At 42.9% G+C, this 25377-nt stretch overlaps 1 protein-coding gene across 1 annotated transcript in view; it reads right to left on the reverse strand.

The window, feature by feature from the left end:
- Positions 1-1256: 1256 nt before the first annotated feature.
- Positions 1257-25377, reverse strand: part of LOC147625831 (choline monooxygenase, putative (CMO-like)) — a 58545-nt gene continuing 34424 nt past the window's right edge. Inside the window, exons 4-10 of the mRNA XM_086817403.1 lie at positions 15472-15546; positions 15121-15330; positions 13172-13267; positions 12334-12440; positions 12151-12244; positions 1974-2024; positions 1257-1881 (exon numbers count right to left, since the gene is read on the reverse strand). Of these exons, the coding sequence (XP_086673529.1) occupies positions 1723-1881; positions 1974-2024; positions 12151-12244; positions 12334-12440; positions 13172-13267; positions 15121-15330; positions 15472-15546 (792 nt within the window). The 3' untranslated portion in view covers positions 1257-1722. The remainder of the gene's footprint in view (positions 1882-1973; positions 2025-12150; positions 12245-12333; positions 12441-13171; positions 13268-15120; positions 15331-15471; positions 15547-25377) is intronic.

Raw genomic sequence — 25377 nt, forward strand, 5'->3', positions numbered from 1 at the left:
TCCCTTTTGGTTGAGTTTCATTGGTGTAAGTTCTTTTGAAAATGCAAAGCTTAGTGCTTTTTAGGATCTTGGATTGTGTGTGTGCATGTGGATGAGAGAGAGAGAGAGAGAGAGAGAGAGAGAGAGAGAGAGAAGAAGAAGAAGAAAGCTCTATTAATATATGTGGAAGGCCAAAATCAACTACAAGACCCAATAAATGTGTGCGAGTGTGTGTGTGTGTGTGTGTGTGAGAGAGAGAGAGAGAGAGAGAGAGAGAGAGAGAGTTGAAAAGGCAATAAGGAGAGAAAATACGTGTGTGTGTGTGTGTGTGTGTGCACATGTACATGCTTACGTTTGTGGGTATGCTACAAAGAATAAGAAGAGAGTTAATACAACACACGTGCACATGCACATGTTGGGTGGGTGTAAAAGTTTTGGAATAAATGTCAAATTTGTAATTTTATGATATGTGAACAAGTGATAGCACACCCACCCTCCCCCCCAAACCACCACCACCACCACCACCACCACCACCAAGGTGGAGCCTCGACCCACCACCACCAAGTGATAGCATTACACCCCCCCACCAAGTAGCCAATAGCAAACAATGTTTAAAAAAAATGAAGTGTTCGGGATATTTAACCCCTAAAAAAGTGTAAAGGTGTCTCCCAAGTTCATGCTTGTTAGTAGGAGATATCAATTTCATAATAATGCTTGCAACATGTAGATCTAGGCTTATGCTCAAAAAGTGAGAATAAAAGAGCCTAATGAATTGAGGATCTTTTTTGACCTTATGGCACCAAATATTTTTTTTGGAAAAGAGTGTATCAAAACATCGAAGCTTACACTTTTTTCTAAATCAGCATAAAATTTAAATGCATGGGGTAAATATATATATGATTATGTAGATGGGAAGAGTGTAGAATAGTGTATAAAATGTAGAATAGATGGGAAGAGTGTAGAATAGTGTATAGATAGTGTAGATTAATAACTGTGTAGAGGTATGCATAATTAGAAAGTGAGGAAGAGTTATGTGTGCATGTGTCACCTTGTTTAATATTGTAAATATGTGAAGGTTTAAAAGGAATTGCTGGCTGTGTGTGTGAGAGAGAGTCTCTTTCATTTGTTCTCGGTTATATATTTCATCATTAGATGTTGGGTTTTGAACTCACGCCACCTTCTGTTTAGCAGGCACTCGAGCAAAGGCCACATTTGTGTGTCAGAAAATCCTTGGGTCAACATGCTTACACCAATGGACTCAATTGTAGAGCACTAAGGAAGAAAAGCTGTGTGTTTTATTCATTCATTAATATAATATGATTACTTATGTTTTATTCATTCATTGCTTATCCTTTTGACAAAGAGACTATTACAAGCAAAATGGACACTAGCTATGTGTACTTCAAGGTGGAGATGACGAAGATGAGGTAGGTTTGAACCTTGTTTGCTAAGCTGAGCACACCTACCTCAATATGCAGAAGCTACTAGCCAGCAAACTGAATACACCAGCCTCAGAGAAGCTACCAAATTTTGAGGGCTTTGAAGCAAATATAAGTTACTGAATTCCCAAAGAACTTGAGAAGGGGATGCAGTACTAGAGTTGTATCATACTGTGCAGCTATGCATCCCAGCACCACCGTGGAATAAGATCATGGGCACAGATCTGACATGATCACACAGAGCTGCCTAGCCTTGGCAACCCAAATTAGGTTTACTTCAAAAAATTGTGCGCCATCACCAAGGTCATTTTTCACATGCAAAGTGTTGACACAGTAAGTCATGTTGAAGCAAGCAATGAAAATGATGCATGGCTGCCTCCACTCCTGGAGCATAACGTCCTTTGTTGAAGGCAGGCGATTCAAGGCCTCTCTGCACCCCTTCACACAATGCAATATCCTCCATCTGAAAACAAAAATTAGTCTAAATAGCTGGAGGGAATTCCAAACCACATTGGCTTTATTTAATCCTGAATGGGATTGATTCAAATGGGATACCTGAACAGTCTCGCTTTCAAAAAGACTTTGCTGAATGAACTTTTCATCGTCCTATGGCAATGCACAACCAATGTTAATTAAAATAAATCTCCCATTTTAATGTGTAATATCCTCAATCTTACATAACTATGTCATCCATTATGCACAGTGGCATGCAGCAAGAAGGCACATAAAAAATATGGTAGCACTAATAACTATGTGCATAAAACAAAGGGGTTGGTCTAATAGTGACATGTCTAAGGAGTTTTCTTCTTCAGTGCCAGCAGAGGATAGTGTGTGTCTCGATGTACACTTTAAATCTCTGGTCAACTACCTCTGCAGGTATCTTCTGCCTTCCGGTTTGGATATCTAGATGTACCATACATCCTCTGCTCATAAGCCTCAGCAATAAGGCAATAAGTTCCCGGATAAGGATACATATTACACCATGGGATCCTAGCATGTCCACTCCGGATCATGGCTGCTTGCCATTGTGGAACTCTGCTTCAAAATAACTGATGGTTATGGATTGGCAGTTGTTTACCACGGGGTGAGGGTAGCTGCGGTAGATTCATAAGGTGACTACATCATGTAGTAAGGTTATACCTAATCAGAAAAGACTCGGCATCTGGAGTACAAGCCCTCTATGTGGCCAATGTGACAAAATCTGGGGGGAGGGACTCATCTGCCCTTCGGGACTCAACCAACTATCGATGTCTATGGCGTTGGGACTGCACTTCGGGGCTCAACCAACTATTGGTGTCTACGGCTAACGAATTCACTGTGTGCCCAAACGGGCACGCAGACACGAGGATTTATTCATACCCTGATCGAATAGGGTGTCGTTCACAATGACAAGAAACGTTAGCTAGAAACGCCGTCAACTAATAGGCACAAGTGCGGTGCAATATTTTCATGAAGGTGTGACTCTTGGTTGGAGAAGGCCTTGGTCTCTTCTCCATAAGCCGGACCGCCAACGTCAAGGTGAGATCACATTGGTCCAGTCCCCGTTGGCCCGATGGAAGGGTGAGGTGCATCCACTCAGATAGTATGGGGAGGTCAAATGATTGCGGCCATGTCAATCCGCCACTAGCAATTATCTAGCTTCTGCTACCAACTGAAACCTCCACCGGTTTCATCCGGCCGGGCCGTCTTCTGACTTTACCTACTAGATAATAGATAGTTGGTTTACCTACTAGATAATAGATAAGATGAATGATTTGGACTAGCCACTACCTGCAAGCCACTAGAAGAGATCTTTACCTACTAGATAAGTAGCGTTAATCGCTAGATAAGTTATACGATCTGGACGAAGTACTGAAAGACTAGATAAGTCGCGCTAATTGCTAAGGACTACAGCGGGTTACTCCAAGCCAAATGATCTACACCGTTAAAGATGGTTAAGCCACCACCTGCAACGCTAGATAAGTATGCGAGAAGCCATTCGGCAGTGCCGATAAGTATGTAGCTAGACCGATAAGTATGCAGTCGGGACCGTCTCGAATGCCACCCCGATAAGCAGTTGGGGGGTGATAAAAAATTGTCCATGGAATCTCATCATGGAATACCAGGAACATGGAACATGAGAGGAGCATTAGCCCCCAAGAGAGAGAGATAGAGAGAAAGTTATATTAACGTCTACGGAAGACCCCAAGGGCCTATGAGACCAAAAGTAATACAATGGTACCATGGATATACTGAGCCATGGAAAACTGAAAGAAAAAGTAAAATGAAAACATCTAACAATACATGTGATCAACAGATGATAAAGGCAGATTGTTGCACGACTCAATGATGTGATAATTGCATTTCTTCAATCAAGTACAATACCTTTATAGGTATAAGGTTCAGCTCATGACATCATTGCTTATGTCAAACACACAGAATATCTAGATATTATGCTTACCACTCTAAAAGTGGGTTCACACACAAATACACGCATACCACATAAGTGAGTGTTCACACTCCTTTAGGAGCTGTTCACACACACACACACACACACACACACACACACAAGGGTACACACACATGATGGGACATGTACAAGGGCTGGTTCACATACATGAGGCTCCGAATACCCAACAAACCCCGCCTTGGAGCAAATAGGGAGTAGTGCTCGAGAAGGCTTCTAGCAACAACAACAATGATGGCCTCCGGACTGCACACCATGAGTGCCAACAACCACACCTCAGGTCAACAAGGTATGATAAAGGAGCTCCACCACAATTGCAAGCTCCAAGAGCTTCTTCTTAGCATAAAGCCCCCCATCCTCGTAACTTGTCAGGTGCAACAGTTTGTACTCATGCAAGAGGTGAAGGAAATGACATGGGAATGAAACCTTTTATATGATCAAGGCCCCTTTTACACATTTTGAAAACTCACAGAAAAATAACACACGAGAGATTATTACATCTCATTTTGGGGGACAACCTAGGCACATAACCCTTGACCCACACATAAATGTTTAGTTCGAAAGCCCACTCATAGTCTTCCTCATCAAAAGAGAGACCATGTACGTCTGCGGGTGGCTGCTATCTCCCGCTCCACCTATTCTTCTTCATTTTCTTCAGCTATCAAGTGTGCATGATGCTTCTCCTGTTCCTATTCCATCTTCTTGAAGCATTGAACTTCCTTGTGCCCAAGTCTTTTGCAAAAATAACACCTGATCTTGCTTCCTTTCTTGTCTTTCCATTTGCTTAGCATAGCTCTGTCAAGATCATGCCACTGTCACTCTGCTCTTTGAGCCTTCTGTCTTCTTCAATGAGCATTGCCACTATGTCTTCATAAGATGTATCTTTGGCTAACCGGAGAACAATTAGGATTTGGGAAAAGCATGATACCTTTTGTATGCTCTTGAGAAACATGACAACTTTGTCATCATCTTTAACAACCACCCCAAGACTGGAGTGTTGTTGAGTGACAGACCCAATACTACCTTAATGTTCACCAGGGTCATCACTTTCATTCATCTTTAAATCCAAGATTTTTGCTTTAAGAATACTTTTGAATTCACAATTTTATTTCCAAATAAGTTTTCCATTTTTTCCCATACCACGATAAATGGTATTGAGGTAGAAATTCAAGGTTATAAAGAAGCTTTGGATTTTTAGATTATGCCTTTGGATGTGGTAATCAATAAAAACCAGTAGAAAGTGGCTTCATAGCTTAGGTCAATCTCTACAAGAAGCTATCTGAAAGATTCCATTACATTTCAACGTGATAGAAAAGAGTTCCAACTTGATCTTATCTTTTGTAGTGCCTTTTTATGTTTTTCTTTAGAAAAGAATTGAAAGTTATTATATGGAATGTAATGCCTATTTATGTTATTCTTTATTATGTTGTTTTTCCTGAGGATTTGCCTAATGGTTTACCTCCTGCACGTGAAGTAGATCACTGTATAGATCTTATTCCTGGTAGTGCATCTGTTTGTAAAAATCCTTATAGATTAAGGTAGAACAAGAGGAAGTGGAGAGAAAACTTGATTAATATTTAAGAGAAGGAAAAATTAAGCCGAGTAGCTCTCATGCACTTCGTCAATTTTATAACTGAAAGAGGATGGTACCATGTGCTTATGAATAGATTACTGAGCCTTAAATAAAATTACAATAAAGCATAAATACCAAATGCCTTGCATTGATCTTTGATCAGCTTCAAGGAGCTAGGTATTTTTGTAAAACATATCTAAGATCTAGGTATCATCAAGTGTGCATTAGGCCTGAGGATATATCCAAGACGACATTTAAACCGTTTTTGAAAACATTCGTAGCAGTTTTTTTTATGATATTCTAATCTATAGTAGATCAAAGAAAGGGCACATTATTGAACATCTAAGAAAGGTGTTTGAATTGCTGAGAGATAATTCTCTCTATATGCAAAGAAATCAAATTGTGATTTCTTTGCAAAGGAAGTGAAGTATCTGGGACGTGGTATAACCCAGGAGAGAATCTGGATGGATCTTGAAAAGGTAGAGGTCATACTTATATATAGCCGAATCCCAAGAATGTAGAAGAAGTACAAACATTTCTTGGTTTGTCAAGTTTCTATTAAGGACTATGCAAGGATAGTTGTCCCTATTATGGACCAGCTTCAAAGGGAAAGGAAAACCTTCTTGTGGGAAGAACCACAGAGGGAAAAAAAATTTAATAGCTACAACTCCTATCTTGAGAATAGACCCAAACGAGATGTTTGTAGTTAAAAGTGATGCTAGTAATTATGCTGTAGGAGCGGTCCTTATTCAAAGAGGAAAACCAATTGCTTTTGAAAGCAAGAAGATAGACCGTGTGCAACAAAATTATTCAACATATGAAAAGGAGCTTTTTGTTATCATTCATATGTTGAAGAAATGGAGGCACTATTCTTATGGTGCTAAATTTGAAATCTTAACTCATTATAAAAGTATCAAGTGGATTTGTAACCAGTATGACCTTCATGGCAAGAAGGCTATGGGCTGAGATGTTACAAAAGCGATTTCAAAAGAAGCTTTCAGAAAGGGAGATACAACCTAGTAGCTAAGTGGTAAATGAATTGAGTTTTACTCAATTTCATAATGAATTTTTAGAGTCCATAAAGGGTAGATGTGAGCATGATGCCCTCAACTCCGAGGTTTGGAAAATGAAGACTATATTTAGACTTTATTGGCTACCAACCAGTACTCTTAGTGACCAGGATAGTAAATTTGACTTTTGGAGGGTTGTATTTGAGAGGTTGGATACACGGCTACATATGAGTATGGCTGAACCTCCTTAGACAGATAGATAGACTGAGAGGGTCAATCAGATCGTTGAGGATATTAGTCGAGCATATATGAATAAGCAGAAAACCAATTAGGAAGAAATTTATCCATTTTAGAAATTGCTTATAATAGTGCTAAACATTCAAGCATAGGCTCTAGTCCGTTTATGATGATGTATGGATTTCAGTCTATAGGTCCGGTAGTAGTAGGGTAAGAGAAGGAAAAGGTACAGGCAGCTAAAGACTTTCTTGAGGACCTGAACCAAACGGTTAAGCTAGCTCAAGACAACTTGAAGACAGCTCACGATAGAGCTAGAAGTTCTACTTGAAGAAAGCTCAAGATAGAGCTAGAAGGTATGTAAATTCTCACAGAAGAAGGGTAGAATTTACTGAAGGATAGAAAGTCTATTTAAAATTATCAGATACTTCTGAAACTCTAAAGACTCGAAGATATGCTAAACTATCTCCCAGGTATTGTGGTCCATTCCTAATACTTAGAAGAATAGGTGAAGTTTCTTACAAATTAAAACTACCACATGGATGTAGAGTGCATCAATGCTTTCATGTAAGTCGCTTAAGAAGAAAACTGGGCGATAAGGATAATCAGGTAGATGAAGCAACCCTTGTTGAATTTACTAAAACACCTAGTCTTCCACATGAACCTGAAGCAATTCTAGATAAAAGAGGAAGACGTACTCAACATACCGAGTAATTGGAATATCTAGTGAAGGGGAAGGGTAGATCCAAGGAAAATTCAACTTGGGTAAAGGTAAGCAATTCAAAGAAGAGATTTCCTAATTTTGTTTCTAAGGATGGGGACGAAGCCAATTCAATCTCCCTAGAGATTGAATTGGCTTAGGGAATCTTGAGGAGTTAAGGTGGCCGCTAGGGGGGCATTGTGAGAGGCATAGAGTGATGCCATGTGTACATGTAGGAAAAAGGCTACCTTGCAACATCTAGAATGATGTCGAGAATGGAAGTTGAGGATTGCAGATGGATTGGGCACATGTCTTTGGCTCTAACATGCATGGTTAGGCAGTGAATTGAAGCAACCCTTCTCTTTGTATTATAGGTTGTTGGAAATAAGTGCACACTAGGTGTACTATTTCTCTAGTCTAGTTTCAGTTGAGTCTTTGTGTCTTGAGTCTAGTGCCATGTGGCACCTCTACATTTATCCCATAAGTCAGTCTACTCAATCTTGTACTTCTCACCTATATATTGTAGGTGTCACATCAATGAAAGCATCAATCTTGTGTCTTGTCTACACTCATCTCAAGGTAACTCTTTGTCTTTCATTTGTTCTTGTTTCATTTCTAGTTTTGCTCTTGCTTTCATATTTTTTACATGGTATCAGAGCAGGCTGCTCCTGCCCTGTGTTGCCCGCCATAGCTTCAGCCCACCATCTCCCTAGCTGCGCTCAACTCTTAGGACCAGCCTAGTCACATTCTGAACAGTTGCCCGCCGGCCTGAACTGCTGTCTGCACCCCTGCGCCGGCCTGTTTCCCAGTAGCTGCTGCGCACTCCTGCGCCGGCCTGTTTTCCAAGTTGCTGCTGCTGGCGCTTCATCCTCTACAGTTTGCGCATCACTCCATACCTGCAGCTACTGTCGGCCTCCCTCTTTGGATGAGCAGCACTTGTACTGCTTATTCACAGGAGCTGTATTACACCTCTGCAGCAGCCTACGTCTATCTGCTGGAGGCGGTGTTTCTTCATCTACAGGCTACGCATCATCTAAAAACAGTTCAGTTCTGCCATCGCTTCCTCTTGAAGAATCCACAAGGTACTGTGCATTGTCTCCTTCAGTTTGCTGGTCAGTCCTTTTCTTATCCTCATATCTGCAAACTGCTAGTTCCTCATGCTTCGATGGGCTGTCACATGCTATGGCCTTGACAAGTGGTGAGAGAGCCGGCTTCTAAAAACAGTTTGGATCTCTTCTTTCATTCATTTCTGCAATCTTGTAAGGGAATAGACACTGCCCTTGCACTTTAGCAAGAGGTAAGACCTTCCCACATGGCCTCTTCTACTCATTCTCTCATGTCTATCGACAAATTCAATGGCTCCAACTTTCATACTTGGCAAATCAAAATCAAGTGCCATCTTATGAAAGAAGGTCTTTGGGACGTTGTTCACCATGCTGCTCTCGAAGATTCCGACATTGAGCAAGTTATCACTAATGCTCCCACTGCCAAGAATGACAAAGCCTATGCTATCATCCTGCTCGGTCTTGGAGATAATTACATTCATCACATCTCCGACATACAGTCTGCTTCTCGAGCATGGATCACTTTGGATACCCTTTTTGGACCCCGCTCTAAAAACTCTAAGATTGCACTTATGATCTCATTCTTTGATCTATATATGCAGGAGGGAGCTACTATAGCCTCTCATGCCTAAGACCCATAGGGTCTATGAGACCAAAAACCATTACATCAAAACATGAAAGACTGTGTCATGTATGGGATTCTCGGAGGACTGGATCAGAGGTGTCTTAGGATGCTCATAGTAGTGTGCTTGCATATGGTGGTAGAGGTGATCGCTTCCAGATCTCTCATTTTGTACGACACGGATGCCCTTTAGACCCCCTATTATATCTCATTGTTGCCGAGGCTATGAGCATCTTTCTTCTGTCCACTACTGGACTTTTTGGTTTGAGTCTACCCTTGTGCAACTTTGAGCTTGATGATAATACTGCTATGTTCCTGGAGGCCTCACACATATGTTTATGTTCCTTTTGGATTGGTGACTCACAAAGAGTTGATTGGGATGCAAAGCTCGGGTTTACTTGGTTTGACAGAGGGTACACTGCCAAATATTTGGGGTGTCAAGTTGGGGTTGATATATCGCTTGCACAACACTTTGCACCAGTACTTGTGAGCATTAGGAAGAAACTTCTTCATTGGAGTTCTAGGAGATTGGATGTAGCCTCCAAAGCCTTGGTGCTTAACCAAGTACTCCTTGCCTCAGCCTAGTTCATCGCCTCATGTTGGTGCTTCTCTCATGGATGCATTGGCCAGTTGCCGAGATTGGTCCGTAACTTTCTATGGTCAGGTTTGGATGGTACACTAGACACCCGGGCTAGAGTTGCTAGGGGGACCGTTATACGCCCCAGATAAAAAGGGGGGTCTGGATATTGTAGATCTGGATATACAGCGTAGAGCATTGCTTTGCAAGTTAGCAGTCAGGATTCCTTCCAACAAGCACTTAGCCTTGGAACAATTTCTTGATATTTCACGTTTCCGGTTGTACACATCTTGTGGTGGTGGAGATTGGATGCTTAGTTCACATTTCATCTTTATGAACGTAGAGTATAGGGCACCTTCCTCTCCGTGTATTGTTGCCATTATCAGAGCTTGTAGTAGCATGAGATCTTTTTTGACCCAAAGGCTTAGACAAGGGATTATGTGGAATGGCCTCATTAGGGATGAGGTTGGGCAACCTTTGGGTGCGTCTCGATATATGCAATGGCCACACTGGGAGAGATGTGCATCGATAGTTATTGCTCGGAAAACTTTTAAAAGTTTTCCTATGGATCGGAGACTTGCATCCACCCAACACCTTAGAGGAAGTCTTAGACGAATTGAATTGATTGAATTGATGCAGCTATATCTCATGAGTGGATTATTCGCACATTTCACAATCAGCACCATCCTAGGTAGCTGGGAATTTTCTCTAGGACAAGAGTGCCATTACAAGTGTTAGCCTTGTTGGATCAGGATGAGGAGAGAAATCAAGTTTTTTATTATATCCACCCAAGATGGAGATTGTTGAAATGTGACACAAAAGATTATCCTTCGCTTCAGGAGATCTGCTGCTGGATGGTCCACCAAATGCTCCAGCGGGACAGTCCAGTGTGGGCACCCTAGGATGGTCCAGCCAGGACAATGCAATGTGGGCACCCTGGGATGGTCCAGCCGGGACAGTGCAGTGTGGGCACCCTTAGTTGGTCCCAGCCGGGACAGTCCAGTGTGGGCACCCTCAGTAGCTACAATCTCTGGGGGGCAGGGCATCAGGCTCTCTGGAGATACTGCCCTCTCTAGTGACTCCCTCAGTGCATGGTGGCAGAGGATCATGGGCTTGGTTGCACCGTCTGTGCTCTCCTGAAGACGTGTCTGGCTCATCATGTCTCCCTAAGTGTTGCCTCACCAGAGTCTCCCCATGACGACAAAGCTCCATCAAGTACAAACAAGCCCAAACGCCTCTGATCTCTATATTGCATCACATGAGAGGGGGCCAAAACCATCTTGGAAGAGGCAATGAAATCTCCTGCGATCTCATACGTAATGTTCCTCTGTCTCAATCCACCCAGTCCTGCATAACCTAGATATCTGGACCTCTCGTGCGATGCCCTCAGCTCTCACAGACTCAATCCTGGGGCGATGGTGGGAGGACACCCTCAACTGACCAATGGCAATCCTCATCGCATGTGTCATGTGTCTGTTGAGATTAACGCCTTCAAAAGATCAAGAGGGTCCATGAGACCAAAAAGATAGTACAATGTATCCATGATGAATCTGGACCATGGAAAAGAAAAGAAAAAAACCGTATAAAACTAGCTATATAAGCTTAAGTATCCATGTGATGCTATATGATGACAATATGTGGTCATACAGTAATACCATCCTTCTCTTCAATAGAATGTAAAGCAGCCATAGCATCTCCCCTCTGTGATGGGATCTTGCCATATTCGTCAAACGATTTGCACCTACCGGGTGGAGGGATCAGGCCTCTATGATCTGGGGTGTCTGGCTTAGAAGGAATTGTGCACACTCAACAGTCGCACTCCATGTACGTGGGACCAGAGGATCACGCGTTTGAGTATATATATACCTAGATGAATCCAGGAACATGCCCAAATTCACCTTATAAGAAAGTGCAATTTATAACCTCATGGTAGTCATCCACAAGACTAAACCATCAACTCCATCATGCATAGTATGGACTAGATACTATGACATCCCCACTAATGTCATCAGTGCCCAATAGTGGGTGTAGAACTTGGTATCAATATATGCTCCCACACACACACAAAGCATACATTCATACAAAGGTCTGTGTACTGAGTTTTTGTCAAAGCTGCGGAGATACAGGGCAGACTCAGCCATAATGAAGCCTAGCACAAAGGATCATAACAAATAGAAAGAATTATTACAACAAAAAAGGTAGTTGATAGGGCATATGCACCACTAAAGATAGAAAGAAATAACACAATATCAACTGGCTGCAACTTGGACGAAAACTTCACAATGTAAAATTTGCATGTCCGCTAATAACACAATATCAACTGGCTACAACTTGGACGAAAACTTCACAATGTGAAATTTGCATGTCCGCTAATACGCGTCCGAGTAGGCCATCGTGATTGGATTCTTAACAACAAGATTGGAGTAACAATCACACTATTGAGCTCAAACTTAAATATCCATTGGCAAAAGAAAGCAGTGATAAATATTAACACTTTTAGCATTACCACAAGTGACGGATCAAGGAAGTAATCAAAGACCACCCGGCATTTAGAAGTTGCAACTGGAATCACCAGGTTTGTATCCATCCAAGGCCCATACCTATGATAATTTGACACCATTAGTCATTTCCTTTTGAAGAAAATGCAAGCTAGCGATAGAACTACAATATTTTTGGAACTATTCCATACCTATTGATCATGAAATTAGGATACACAAAGGCATACAAAGCTGCACTTCCTAATCTTTGTGATCCATCTCCCGTCTTGCAACTCTGTATGCTAACTCTTTCTAGGACCTGTGCACAAACAAAAATAAATAAATACTGGAATGCCAAGGAATGAGTTACAATTACATGAAAAAAATCCCCCTGAATATATCCACGCAGGGTGCAGCTGTCTTATATGACTGCCCCCAGGCATGTGGGCCACAGCCAAAAGCTGTTCCTAGCGCCTCTAGACAGCATATGCCCATGAAACATTTTTTGGGAAATACTTAAAAAATATTATGCTGGTTGACCACCAGCCCTACAGAGCAGCCTCGAGCGACACGTGTGGAACACTTCATCTGAACGGCACTACAGCCATGCCACTAAGGTGTGCTAGTGCAAAGAAAAAGAACGGGACAAAGCATATGATGGGACTAAGGAAAGAGTCTTCGGAGTAACCCGCTTCAAAGCTATTGCATAACCACCCAATTTAATGCTTAATCCAGCCTTCAAATTAGATGTTGATAGAACACTATAGTGGCATATCATGGTGGAGCCCTTGGACGGCTACTTCATGTGGCCATTGGCCAGAACGTGGGCTTGTGACTTGAAGAGGGAAGTCCTGAGTTAATTCCCCATAGGCCCCTGTTGGTATTGTGCCGCTTTGTAGCAACAAGTTGACACCTTCCAACAGGAACACCTCCTCCACGTCAGGTACCAAATTTCGACTACACAAGGGTCTACCCAAGAAAAAAAAGAGGCTACTGCATGTACATAATTGAGAAACTAATACAACATTGTAACTGTTAGGCTATTTTAACCTGGGTGGAGTAACTTTCGAGGCTTAGATCATCTGCAAGGTTTTTATGTGCAAAAGGTACATGATATCCTCCATCTAAATAATTGTCGCAGAAAACCTGATTTGAAAAACCAAAGTTTGGTGTCAAGTTTTTTGTTTCATTAAAAATCTCTGTCACAGTGACCCAATAATTACTAAAAAAAGCAGATGACAATTTGAATCACTTTGGTTGCACTAAATAAACCACAACAAATAGCTGGATAGCTGATAAATCGTGCCCAGGATTGATTCTTAGAGACACAAAAGGAAATGTTGTAATGAAGTAATGCAAAACATGCATCCATAAGAACAGTGATCAACTAGGCATTGCTGGTCTCACTATTTCATCCTCCCAGATTCCTGGCCAGGTAAGGAAATAAATTGCAGCTTCCTCACAGCTACAGAGTATGGAAAGAAAGATGGCAAGGAAAATTCACCTAGTAGACAGCCAGACACCAACCCATGCAGCCCGACAAGAGCTCAACAATGGGAAGTTCCTGCTCAAACATAATGTGAGGCCGCCAAGATAATGACTGGATAACAACCTTACCTATTTTTCCACATTTTTGGGCTTCTAAAATATATTTAAAAAACGATGTTTTTTAACAAAGCTTTTTGCCTTTAAAAAAGGTCTTCAAGAAAATGATGTTTGGATAAACACGCTACATTTTTTAATTTTATTTTTCAGAAAGAGACGCGCGCTACATTTTTTGGAAACAAACCAGGAAAAAAAAAAGTTTTTCTCCAGGTTGACAACATTGGCAAGCCGTTGTGATTTGAAACGTTTTAAACGCCAAGCAAACATAGAAAACGTACGTCAACTCAAAAACATCATTTGGTGCATGCAAACAGCGTTTTGATGCAACTGTGGGCCATTCATCAATCTTGTAGGTACAATCAATAACTAACATCAGAAAATTACAACAATAAATTTGGCACAAACACCATGGAGAAAACAAGCTTGTTCAACTACAAATAGCTCCAGCAAAGCCTAAGCAAAATCTCCCACCATGGAGCTACAGAGTGGTCCTATACCAACTAAAATAGGCACCTAAGGGTGAGGTAGCTAATCCCATGGCTAACTCCATGGAGCTCCAAGCTTGAAAAACCAACCAAACATTAGCAAGGACTACATTAGGGGAGCTCACAACTCCCCACCCAGCTGTAGATCCATGGACTCGGATCTACGGGTGGGTGGGGACATCACAACTCCCCACCCAGTCATAGGTCCAATCCATGGATCACCCTGCCAAGTACCAAACCCTGTCCCTGACCACAACCCCTACATTTCATACCACAAGGATCCAACAATCTAGGTGTTTGTCTGGAGTAGGCATAGGCCTGCTCTGAGTCCTGGTGCCCCAGGGACGACTACTATGGGAACCCCCCAAATGAGCTAATAACTTATATGTAGAGACCCACCAGTACTCACGGGCACTTCACATTGGTTATAGCCATTAAGTTGGGTCCATGCTTGGACCAAGTCTCATTATAATGCCAGTATCTATTATGACCTAGGGTCGTAACAATGCACCTTAGTTGCACCTGACCTGGTGAATGGGGTCACGCATGGGTCATGACTACAAGGCCAAACCTTATTGGACAATGCATATCCTAGCCAATGTGGAGAAATCAAATATAGGAGGCACCTTCAAATATTATTATTATTAAAAAGAACTCCCTCCAAAAGCAGTTTTTTACAGCAAAATGATCACTTGAAACAATCCATGGTTTTTCTCTTGTGAAATTGATTTTTGGCCTAGAGGGTGGGGGGAAATGAAAGAAACATTGGTGTATACATGGCTTTGTCCTCTTGGCTCCACTCTTCATTAACATTTTCTTGATCATTCCACCCATAAGTCTATGAAACATCAATCAGACACTACAAATATGAGTTGCCAACAGTGGTACATTGAATACTAAATCATGTACCTTCCAATTACAATTCACTGTGTATTCTTTTTTTGCGACATGGCACAGGCGTGTATCAATATCTGCAGAAGCGAGAATTGGAAAAGCGTTTCCAAGCCACTCTTCGCCTACAGCTTCGTAGTCAAGTTTTGAATCAGCACTATGCTCTGAAAAGTTGAGGAGCACAAATGGACCCCATGTTGCTATACCAATCGGAAGCAGCCCATTATCCTGTAAATACAAAAAACCCCTTAGTTCACATCTTCCCTCTTATGCAAACAATGATATGGCAAAGAAGACACACATACAACTAGATCACAAATACAGAGTGTTGATAGAAGACAGATGTAAACTAACAAAACAATCACACACATAAGCTTTGAAATTTTGTATGCCTGAAAGCCGAGTCGCCTTCTCAAACTTCCCATCTAAGGAATAGGTCCAACCCTGTGAAACAAAGACAAAGTTTAACAACTGAAAATGCATGTTAAATATTGATAGTGATTAATGTGGGAATAAACAAGTGCTAGGTGGTTATGTAAACTAGCACTCTAGTGTATGTAAGTTTAGGCTTTAAATAAAGCAGTTCCAATGTGTGTGTAAGTTTAGGCTTTAAATAAAGCAGTTCTAATGTGTGTGAACAACAGCTAGTGTGTGTAAGTTCTTTGTGTGGGGACAACCTCTTAAAAGGATCTTATGTAAGCATTGATGTGTGGCAATTGACACCTCTTAGGGACACTTGGCACCATGTTTGACATGTGGCATATGTGGTGGCAGCATAGGCTTCACCTTCGTAAAGAAGGCCTCTCCTATAAAAGGACCAAATATTATAATACAAGCGTGCCTGATCTTTCAGTTTATCTCATGCCCCCTCCTGCTAATCACTCTTGGAAACCTTGTGATTAAACCCTAATACCCAACATTTGGCATCAGAGCCACGTTACAGTCCACCTTGTGTTGCACCTCGGCCAGTATATGCCACCGGCCAAAGCCAGTTGTGTCGCCCGCACAGAACCTGTCACCATCACCCTAGAGTTGGTGGCTGCCTGTTCGCACCACCGCCACCCATCTCACCGGCAGAGGTAGTGCACAGAGAACCACCACCACCGGTAGCTCTACCCAGCACTCATTGTATCCGTGGCAGCTCCACCCAGATTCGACATCCCTCAACCATCTCTACCAGATCTAACAGCCCAAAAACTTGCCCTGCTGGTCGTCGGTGCTACTCACTCTTCCATCCCTGCATCATTTGCACTCCGTGCTTCTCAACAACTCCACTTTGCAACTGCCCGAGATCTTGTTCATCGCTGGAAAAACTTTGAGGTATTGGTTTTTGTTTTGGGGCTTTCACTCAGAGAGATGTTTTTGGATAAGGCATCCACAGGCACTCCAGTTCTTGTGCACATATCTCAGAGCTTTGTTCTGCTCACTCAAGTATAAATCTTGTTTTTTTGGTTTACTTTGGCAATCACATCATTTATCTCGTCATATCCCAGTGCCATGTGTACACACTCGTTTTTCCTTCTGTTTTCTGTAAGCTTTGAGTGCACAAAAGTTCTCAATCATGGGGGCCTTTCTTGTTCATTGCACCTCATACACCTTTAGGAAATCCCGTATTGTGAGAATGTTGCAAAGAGCACCAGTTTCTGACCTTTTTGGGTTTAGTGGATTCACGACAACCGAAGACCGCCTTGATGGTCCCAACTACTCACTATGGAGCTTCATGACGAAGAGTCTTTTGATAGCCAAGGGGCTATGGGAGATCGTTACGGGGCAAAAGGGGCTATGGGAGATTGTTATGGGGCAAGAGCCTCGTCCTACAACAATAGCAAGCACTACCTCTTCGGCAACGTTAACCACAACAGGAAGAGAGACCCAAACTACAACTCAAGTGGTGGTGGCAATAACTCCGACAGCACAGCCACCTCCACTCAATGAAGATCAAAGACGGTGGGATGCTCGTGATGCCCAAGCAATGGCCATGATCTCTCTTTTAATCAAGCGATCCATTATCCCTCACATCCAATCCTACAGCTCTGCAAGGGCTACCTGGGTGGTCCTTGAGAACATGTTCCAGTCCCGTAATGAAGCACCAGTCATGTACCCGACGATGCAGGAGCTTGACAACTTGACCATGAACGAGGGAGATCCCATATCGGATCACCTTACCAAGATAACAGACCTTAAGGAACATCTATTGAATATTAATGAGGTAGTTGATAACATAAAATTAGTCACCGCTATTCTCAATTCCTTACCTCAGTCCAATCAGAGTTTTCACACTTCTCTGAGCCTCTCTATGAGAGGAGGAGGTAATTCTATTACCTATGAGGGAGCTGGTTGGAGTACTTCTACATGAGGAGTAGACAAGGCAGAATAGATCCACACGTGATGCCAGTAGAGGTGACCAAGCCTTCTACTCTAGTGCCAAAAGCAAAGCGGACTCGTCACAGGGTGACACCAAGAAGGAGAAAGGAAAGTATCATTACTGCCACAAGCCAAGGCACTACATCGAAGAGTGTCGGAAGAGACTTGCAAAGCTGAAAGCTGATGAAGACTCTACAGACTTTGCTACTTCTACCTCTGACGACAAGATGCAACAGCCAAATAAAAAGCAAACCTAGTCAAGCATGACTGGGCTTTCTAGCCACATTATCGTTATGGAGGGGAATGTTCAATATTAATAGTGATTAATGTGAGAATAAACAAGTGCTAGGTGGTTGTGTAAACTAGCACTCTGGTGTGTGTAAGTTTAGGCTTTAAATAAAGTGGTTTCAATGTGTGAATTGTTGAAAACAATACACCAACATATTACATGTGACATTGGGGATGAGGACATATGGTCCAAGGGTCTTTTTAGCCTTCGCAAATCTTTATAGACTATGGTTAGTAGCATCTAGTAGCATCTTTGGAGCACATTCTAGGCGCCTAGAATAAGTGGGAGAGGATCTCTTCTTGCACTCAAATCTAGGATTTTGGGTGCTCTCTTCAAGGGTTTTGCTTAGGGGTTAATCACACGCTAATCACTTGTACTCCAGCCTATATAAGAGGTCTCAACTAATGCATGAGTACAAAACCTCCATTATCCCATCTCTTGTGTCATTATGTTGCTCATTTAGTTAATGATGTGATTAGCATTAATCTCGCTCACATCTAGTTTGTTTTATGCTAATACAATGAGTATCATCATAATGTCTCTCAATCCACCCTAATTCCAACATGGTATCACAGCTAGGTTATCCTCCTAAGCTTGCATTAGCTACTCCTAATCATTCTCTCACAATTAGGATTAGTTATCACTTTATTTAGCCATGACTACCTTGTTGTGGATATCTTCTCCATAGCCACTTTCTAGTGGAGTGTAGATTCCACACTTCTCACCCAACCAATGCTTAAAGTGCTTCTTCAAGGCTCTTCCCAGCTCAGAGGCGAAGAGGCGGCCAGATCCAATTTCTCCAATGATGTACGCAGCAGCCGCGAACGCGCGCAGTTGTCGTCGCCCTAATTTGTGGGAAAAAATGCAAATTCGCTAACATGGAGGCTACATTGCCTAATTTCTCATACCCCCAGGGGTTTTCGACAGTTGCGAATCTCATGGTGGCCTCAGTTTTTCGAATAAGCGATTGTAGAGGTCGGGCCAGCTCTGTGCACCTCTCAAAGAGCTATTTCACTTGAATAGAGATTACTCTCTGGTTTTTATGGCTAATCCAAAGGTTTAAAGCCTAAATCTCTTCTTATTACATTGCTAAAGAATGTGGTTTAACCCCTTGGCCTAATTGTTTGTGGAAGCCCACCAATTTCATCCTCCAATACCCTACAGTTTGGCTGTCCCAAAACAGTGAGTTTCTCACTAAACCTCTATCATTGAAGGATTAATCCTTGATTAACTTTGTTAATCATGCCCTCATCATATGAATCCTCTAATGTAAAACATTTGAAGCCAAAGAAGAAAGGCACGAAGTCAAAAACAACAAACCCAATAGATAAAAAGCCATGGTACTATCATCTTGCAAAAAGTTTTTCAGAGTTTTTGTCTTCTAACATGCACCTCTACGGTAATGGGGGCTTTTAGTTTCTAGCTTTGCATCTCAAATTAGTGTAAGGGTTTAGACACTACCCTTTGGCTTCTAGAGCCAAGAGGTAAGACCTACCCAATATGATGGCTAGTGCAACTAAAGTAGATAAGTTTGAAGGGTACAGCTTTCATACATGGCAGACGAAGATTAAGTTTACTCTCGTGAGAAAAGCACTATGGGGTGTAGCAAATGGGAAAGAAAAAATGCCAAACACCAAGGATGAGAAAACTTTATGGATTAGCAAGGATGAGAAGGCTTTGGCTATCATAGCCTTGGGACTAAATGGCACTTATATCCATCATATAGATGGAAAGGGCTCATCCAATGAGGCTTGGAACACCTTAGGAACTCTCTTTGGAGCCCAATCAAAGAACTCTAAAATCAGCCTCCCGATTAAATTCTTTGAGCTAAAATTAAATTTAGGATAGTCACTCCCAAGTCATTTGAATTACATGAAAAGTATTCTCACTCAACTGGCTAGGATCAAGAAGAATATTGAAGAAGATGTAATCATAGCCGTCCTCTTAAAAAGTTTAACTCAAGAGGAGTATGGTAACATAGTTACTACTCTCACTAACTTGCCAGCACCAAAGGTTACGGATGTGGAAGCATCTCTCTTTGAAGAAGATGCAAAAGTTAAGCAAAGGCTGGGCATTACAGATTGTAATATGCAGCGAAAGTCTTCGTATTGGAGGATCCTGTCACACAAATGCTCACACCGTCTTCTGTATCCTCAGTTTCGTGAGTTTAGCAATCCACTTTAATACTTCAAACCTTAAAGAGATATGAGCACTGTACACCAGATTAGGTCCCAAATTACCCACTAAAGGGCCCCCTATCCCGTTACCGAGATAGTATTTGCTTTATTACTTTAGAGAGAATGACTGTGGACTGTAGATAAGCCAAACGCAAGATCTCGGAGGATCGGAAGCCTGGCTGGACTGTACACGGCTGTAGAAACACCTCAATGAACTGATCTCGAGCCTATGCACTCTTCCCAAGGGCATGAGGAAGGGTTGCATACCTGAGGCTGAGAACGGACTGCGGTGGACTGTTCTAAGCTATGTAACTATGCTGTAAATGCTTATGAATGATATGTTACCTTCACCAGATGACTATTGCATGTATGGATGATGCACAGAAGGCCGAATACTATTGTAGAACTGATGCTGGACTGAAACGCAGACTGTAGACTGAAACGCAATGCTGGAAACTGCTGTAGATCTGCAAACGCAAGACTGAACTGTCCAGAATACTTGATGGCTGTGATCTATGCTCAAACGCAGAGGGAACTTGCTGTACTGGGGCCTGGCAGGGTGCTGTATGCAGGCGCCTATGGGCTGAAGGGACAGAACTGTTGCGTTAGGGTACAGATGGCTGTGCTTGATGGCTGTAGTAGGGATTGTGGAGCTGCTGGGTCCTGAATGGACTGCAAGAAGGGCTGCGCCTGATGACTGCGGAGCTGTGGGCTGCTTAAGGGGACCGCAAGAAGGCTGAAGCACAACACAAACTCCAGAAGGGAAGGAACCAGTCTAGATTGAAGGTGGGGAATGCTCCTAGTGTTGAGGAAGGTGCCTAGCTCACTGAAGACTGAATGAATGTCTAAGCCCTAGGCAAAGCCTATTTAAACTAACTAGGGGCTGGTCAAGTTGGCTGGTCATTTATTTAATAAACTTTATGTTGATAAATGACATTAAATGATAAATAAATACCATAAAATATGGGAAAAATACCAGATAAATCCTAGTAAATTCCCTGAGGCTTCTGGGATGTTCTAAATGATGCACAAGCATATGAATGCATATTATGCAAGATGCAGAGTGCTTTTTGATGCAAACCCTAAGGCTTCTACTGACTCTACATGCATGAATGATTCTCTCCAAGTGGGTTAAGGGACTTGACTGACTGACTGACCCGCTAAGGCTGAGGAATGACCTACGTAGCTCGTGCCTGGCTTATCCTGGACTGAGGATGTACAATGGGGTCATGGCGTACGACAAATATCATCCTACTGGGTTCTAATAATGTACAAATGTTGCACTGCTGATGATGAGCCAGTTTGTCACCATGCACTTAGTGCAGAGTGCATGTAACATTCCCTCCTGCTTAGCTTGGCGGCAGGTTCATGGCTTCAGAGTAGTCCGCCAATAACTGGGGGTACTCCTGGAAGAACTCCTCGTCTAGCCATACGGCTTCGTGGGTACCTCGATCTCGGAATTTCGTATAGAACTGACGTATCCGTCGACCGGAACCATGCTTCCATCGATGAAGAAGAATCTGCTCAGGCTCAATAACTTCTGCTTCGTCTACCACGTCTGGCTGCCTTTCATCTGAAACATCAAACACTTCTTGACCAACATATGGTTTTAGCCAAGAAACATGGAAAACATCATGCATTGTCCAACTGGTAGGCAACTTTAACTTCATGGAGACATCACTTAACTTCTTAACTATTGGAAAAGGGCCAAAACTACGGAATGAAAGCTTGGGACAACGCTTGCCCACTTGTTTCAATCTCTGTTTCATGATACGCACATAGACCCAATCCCCTTCCTTGAAGTGGACATCTCGTCTAGACTTACATGCCTGTCTGTGAACTGAATAATGGCCAGGCTCAAAATTGAGGGCCAAACTGGGTTGAGTACCAAACTCTGTGGAATCGACATACTGATCTTCTAAGTCTTTTCCAGAGATGTTGAGAATGGTTGACTCCTGACTGGTCTCGATGCTGGTCTTTCTACTAAGAACATCTGCTATACTGGGTTATGTTGACCAGGAATGTACTTTCCAACCTGTTGGAAGAGCTGACCCTGTCTAGTGTGCTGAGCACTCCACTGGGCACTTGGCATCATCGGGAGCCACTTAAGTGCTTGGTGGTCTGAGGTGACTGTGAAAATGTGTCCATAAGGAACATGTTTCAAATGTTTGAGAACTGACTGCTGTTCTAGCTTGCCCTTGAAAGTCTTGGAAAGACAAGAGAGAAACTTGCTAGGAGGTTCTGCTAACTGTGGGATACTGGGTGGGAGATCATCCTTAAAAATGTCTGAATGAGAAAGGAGATCTGCCAACTAAGGAAGAAGATGAGACAACGGTTATCGATGAGATAGAAGCTATTTGAGCATAAATCAATGCTTCTTCTGCTGCTCCCTTGCACATAGCTCATCGAGCCTGGAGATGAGAAATCATAGGAACGCCAAGAATGCTCCTATCTCCCCGAATCATGACAGGCTCAGGAAAACCTTTAGAGATAATAAAGGAAATCTGCCCCCAATTAGGAATAGGTTCATACTGACGAAACCACTGGATTCCTAAGATCATGTCACATCCCAAAAGAGGAGAGACAATGAAATCTCGCTGGAATGAGGCCTTTTGAACTTGAAAAGAAAACAGCTGTGCCTATTGAGATATGTGGGCGTGGAGACCAGGTGTGAATCCGTCTACCTCCAAATAATAGGGCACTAAGGTACAGCTCATGTTGGTAGCCAACTGGGGAGAGATGGCGTCCTCAGAACTGCCCATGTCAAAAAGGATTATGGAATGTCGGCCCTTGGCAGAGCCATAAGCTCGGATCAGGCTTTTCTGTGTGGTTGTTGCCTCACCCTCCTGCTTAGCATCAAGTACCACGGATGGCATGGAATGCATAGAAGGTAAGATCTGAACCGCATTGGTGGTAGCAAGCGGGTCTGGAGGAGCGGGGGATACTATGATAACTGTGGTAGAAGGCTCTTTGGAGGCTTGCTCCGCTTGCCTTTTTGGACAATCCTTCTTACCATGCCCAATGGTATGACAAAAAAAACATCGGTTTTCTGAGACTGATACTCTCTTTGCTCCTCTGCAAGAAGATAGCCTCCAGTGATGCCTGCTTGAGCCTTTTCCTTAGGGGTCTTCTTACGCTTGGATTCCTTACCCCCTGAACTAGAGCTAGGACTGGTGTCTGTCTTAGTGTCTTTAGAAGACGAATTACCCTTCCCCTATTGGGGTTTGGTACTAGACTGTGATGAGTGCTTGGGCTTGCCTCCGTTCATCTTCATTTCTTCATTCTGAGCAAGAGTCAGAGCCCGGTCATATGTACTTGGTTCAAAGTTACGAACTGTGAACCAAATGTTAGAGTCCAATCCACAAATGAATTGCTCCATCTTGGCCTGCACACATAGCCCTAACTGCTGTGCTAAAGTAATAACCTTTCCGGAAAACTGAAGCACTGGGGATCCGTTCTGTCTGAGTCCATAGAACTCATCTTTCAGATCGGTCATGTACTGGGGCCGGTCTTCAGGTCATGGACAAAGATGTCCCAGTCAAAGGCTGTGACACCTGTGGCCTGGTCTGTATGAATACTAGACCAATGTTGCCACCAAGTGATTGCCTCACCAATGAGATGGGGAGCCGCTAAGTGGACTTTATCTTGTGGGTCTGTGATCCTAGCTAATGGAAAATGAGCATTAAACTGATGAATAAATTGATTAACTGATGAATGATCACACTTACCATCATACTTACTGAAGTTTGGTTGACTGCGAATGACGGTGGTTGATGCTGCTGTGGACTGCGGGCTGATGACACCTATGACTGGGGAGACCGAGGAGAGCTGCTGATATCTCAAGTGTATGGCCTTTTTCCGTTGGTGCTTGAGTAACATACGTTCTTGATCAAGCTCACGTTGGTGTTCCCGAGCGACGAGTTCAGCCTGACGCCGGTCTTTGTCCATCCTGTGTTGGGCTTCCTCATAGTCCCGTCTTTTTGCTTTTTCTTCTTTCCTTCGGACCTAATCCTCTCTCCTTTGTTGTTCCATCTGAAAGAAGAGGGAGATATAGTCGGGTGCTGTTGGAGGCGGAGGAGGACGTGTTGTTGCTGCCTCCAAGAGTTGGAGATGCTCCATGAGCAGCTGGTTCTGAGCTCTAAGAAGAGCTATGGTGTCTGCTGTAGGCGGAAGAACATGGTCTCCTTCGGGGGAGACGTCTTCCGGCTGATGAGTACTCTCTTCTGTAGATATGATGCTAAAGTCGGTGGTCGTTACGGAACGCAATCTAAGCATCCAAGGATGCCCCCACGCTAGGATACGGTGTGTGTGGACAATCTGAATCTGATACCAATGTAATATGCAACGGAAGTCTTCGTATTGGAGGATCCTGTCACACAAATGCTCACACCGTCTTTTGTATCCTGAGTTTCGTGAGTTTAGCAATCCACTTTAATGCTTCAAGCCTTAAAGAGATATGAGAGAGAGATATGAGAACTATACACCAGATTGGGTCCCAAATTACCCACTGAAGGGCCCCCTATCCCGTTACTGAGATAGTATTTGCTTTATTACTTTAGAGAGAATGACTGTGGACTGTAGATAAGCCAAACGCAAGATCTCGGAGGATCGAAAGCCTGGCTGAACTGTACACGGCTGTAGAAACACCTCAATGAACTGATCTCGAGCCTATGCACTCTTCCCAAGGGCATGAGGAAGGGCTGCACACCTGAGGCTGAGAAAGGACTGCGGTGGACTGTTCTAAGCTATGTTACTATGCTGTAAATGCTTATGAATGATATGTTACCTTCACCAGATGACTGTTGCATGTATGGATGATGCACAGAAGGCAGAATACTGTTGTAGAACTGATGCTGGACTGAAACGCAAACTGTAGACTGAAACGCAATGCTGGAAACTGCTGTAGATCTGCAAACGCAGGACCGAACTGTTCAGAATACTTGATGGCTGTGATCTATGCTCAAACGCAGAGGGAACCTGCTGTACTGGGGCCTGGCAGGGTGCTGTATGCATGCGTCTATGGGCTGAAGGGACAGAACTCCTGCGTTAGGGTACAGATGGCTGCGCCTGATGGCTGTAGGGACTGTGGAGCTGCTGGGTCCTGAATAGACTGCAAGAAGGGCTGCGCTTGATGACTGTGGAGCTGTGGGCTGCTTAAGGGGACTGCAAGAAGGCTGAAGCACAACACAAACTCCAGAAGGACAGGAACCAGTCTAGGCTGAAGGCGGGGAATGCTCCTAGTGCTGAGGAGGAAGGTGCCTAGCTCACTGAAGACTGAATGAATGTCTAAGCCCTATGCAAGCCTGTTTATACTAACTAGGGGCTGGTCAAGTTGGCTAGTCATTTATTTAATAAACTTTATGTTGATAAATGACATTAAATGATAAATAAATACCATAAAATATGGGAAAAATACCAGATAAATCCTAGTAAATTCCCTGAGGC

This window comes from Cibotium barometz, chromosome 23, assembly GCF_041138505.1.
Source record: "Cibotium barometz isolate CiBa-2024 chromosome 23, ASM4113850v1, whole genome shotgun sequence".
NCBI lineage: Eukaryota > Viridiplantae > Streptophyta > Polypodiopsida > Cyatheales > Cibotiaceae > Cibotium > Cibotium barometz.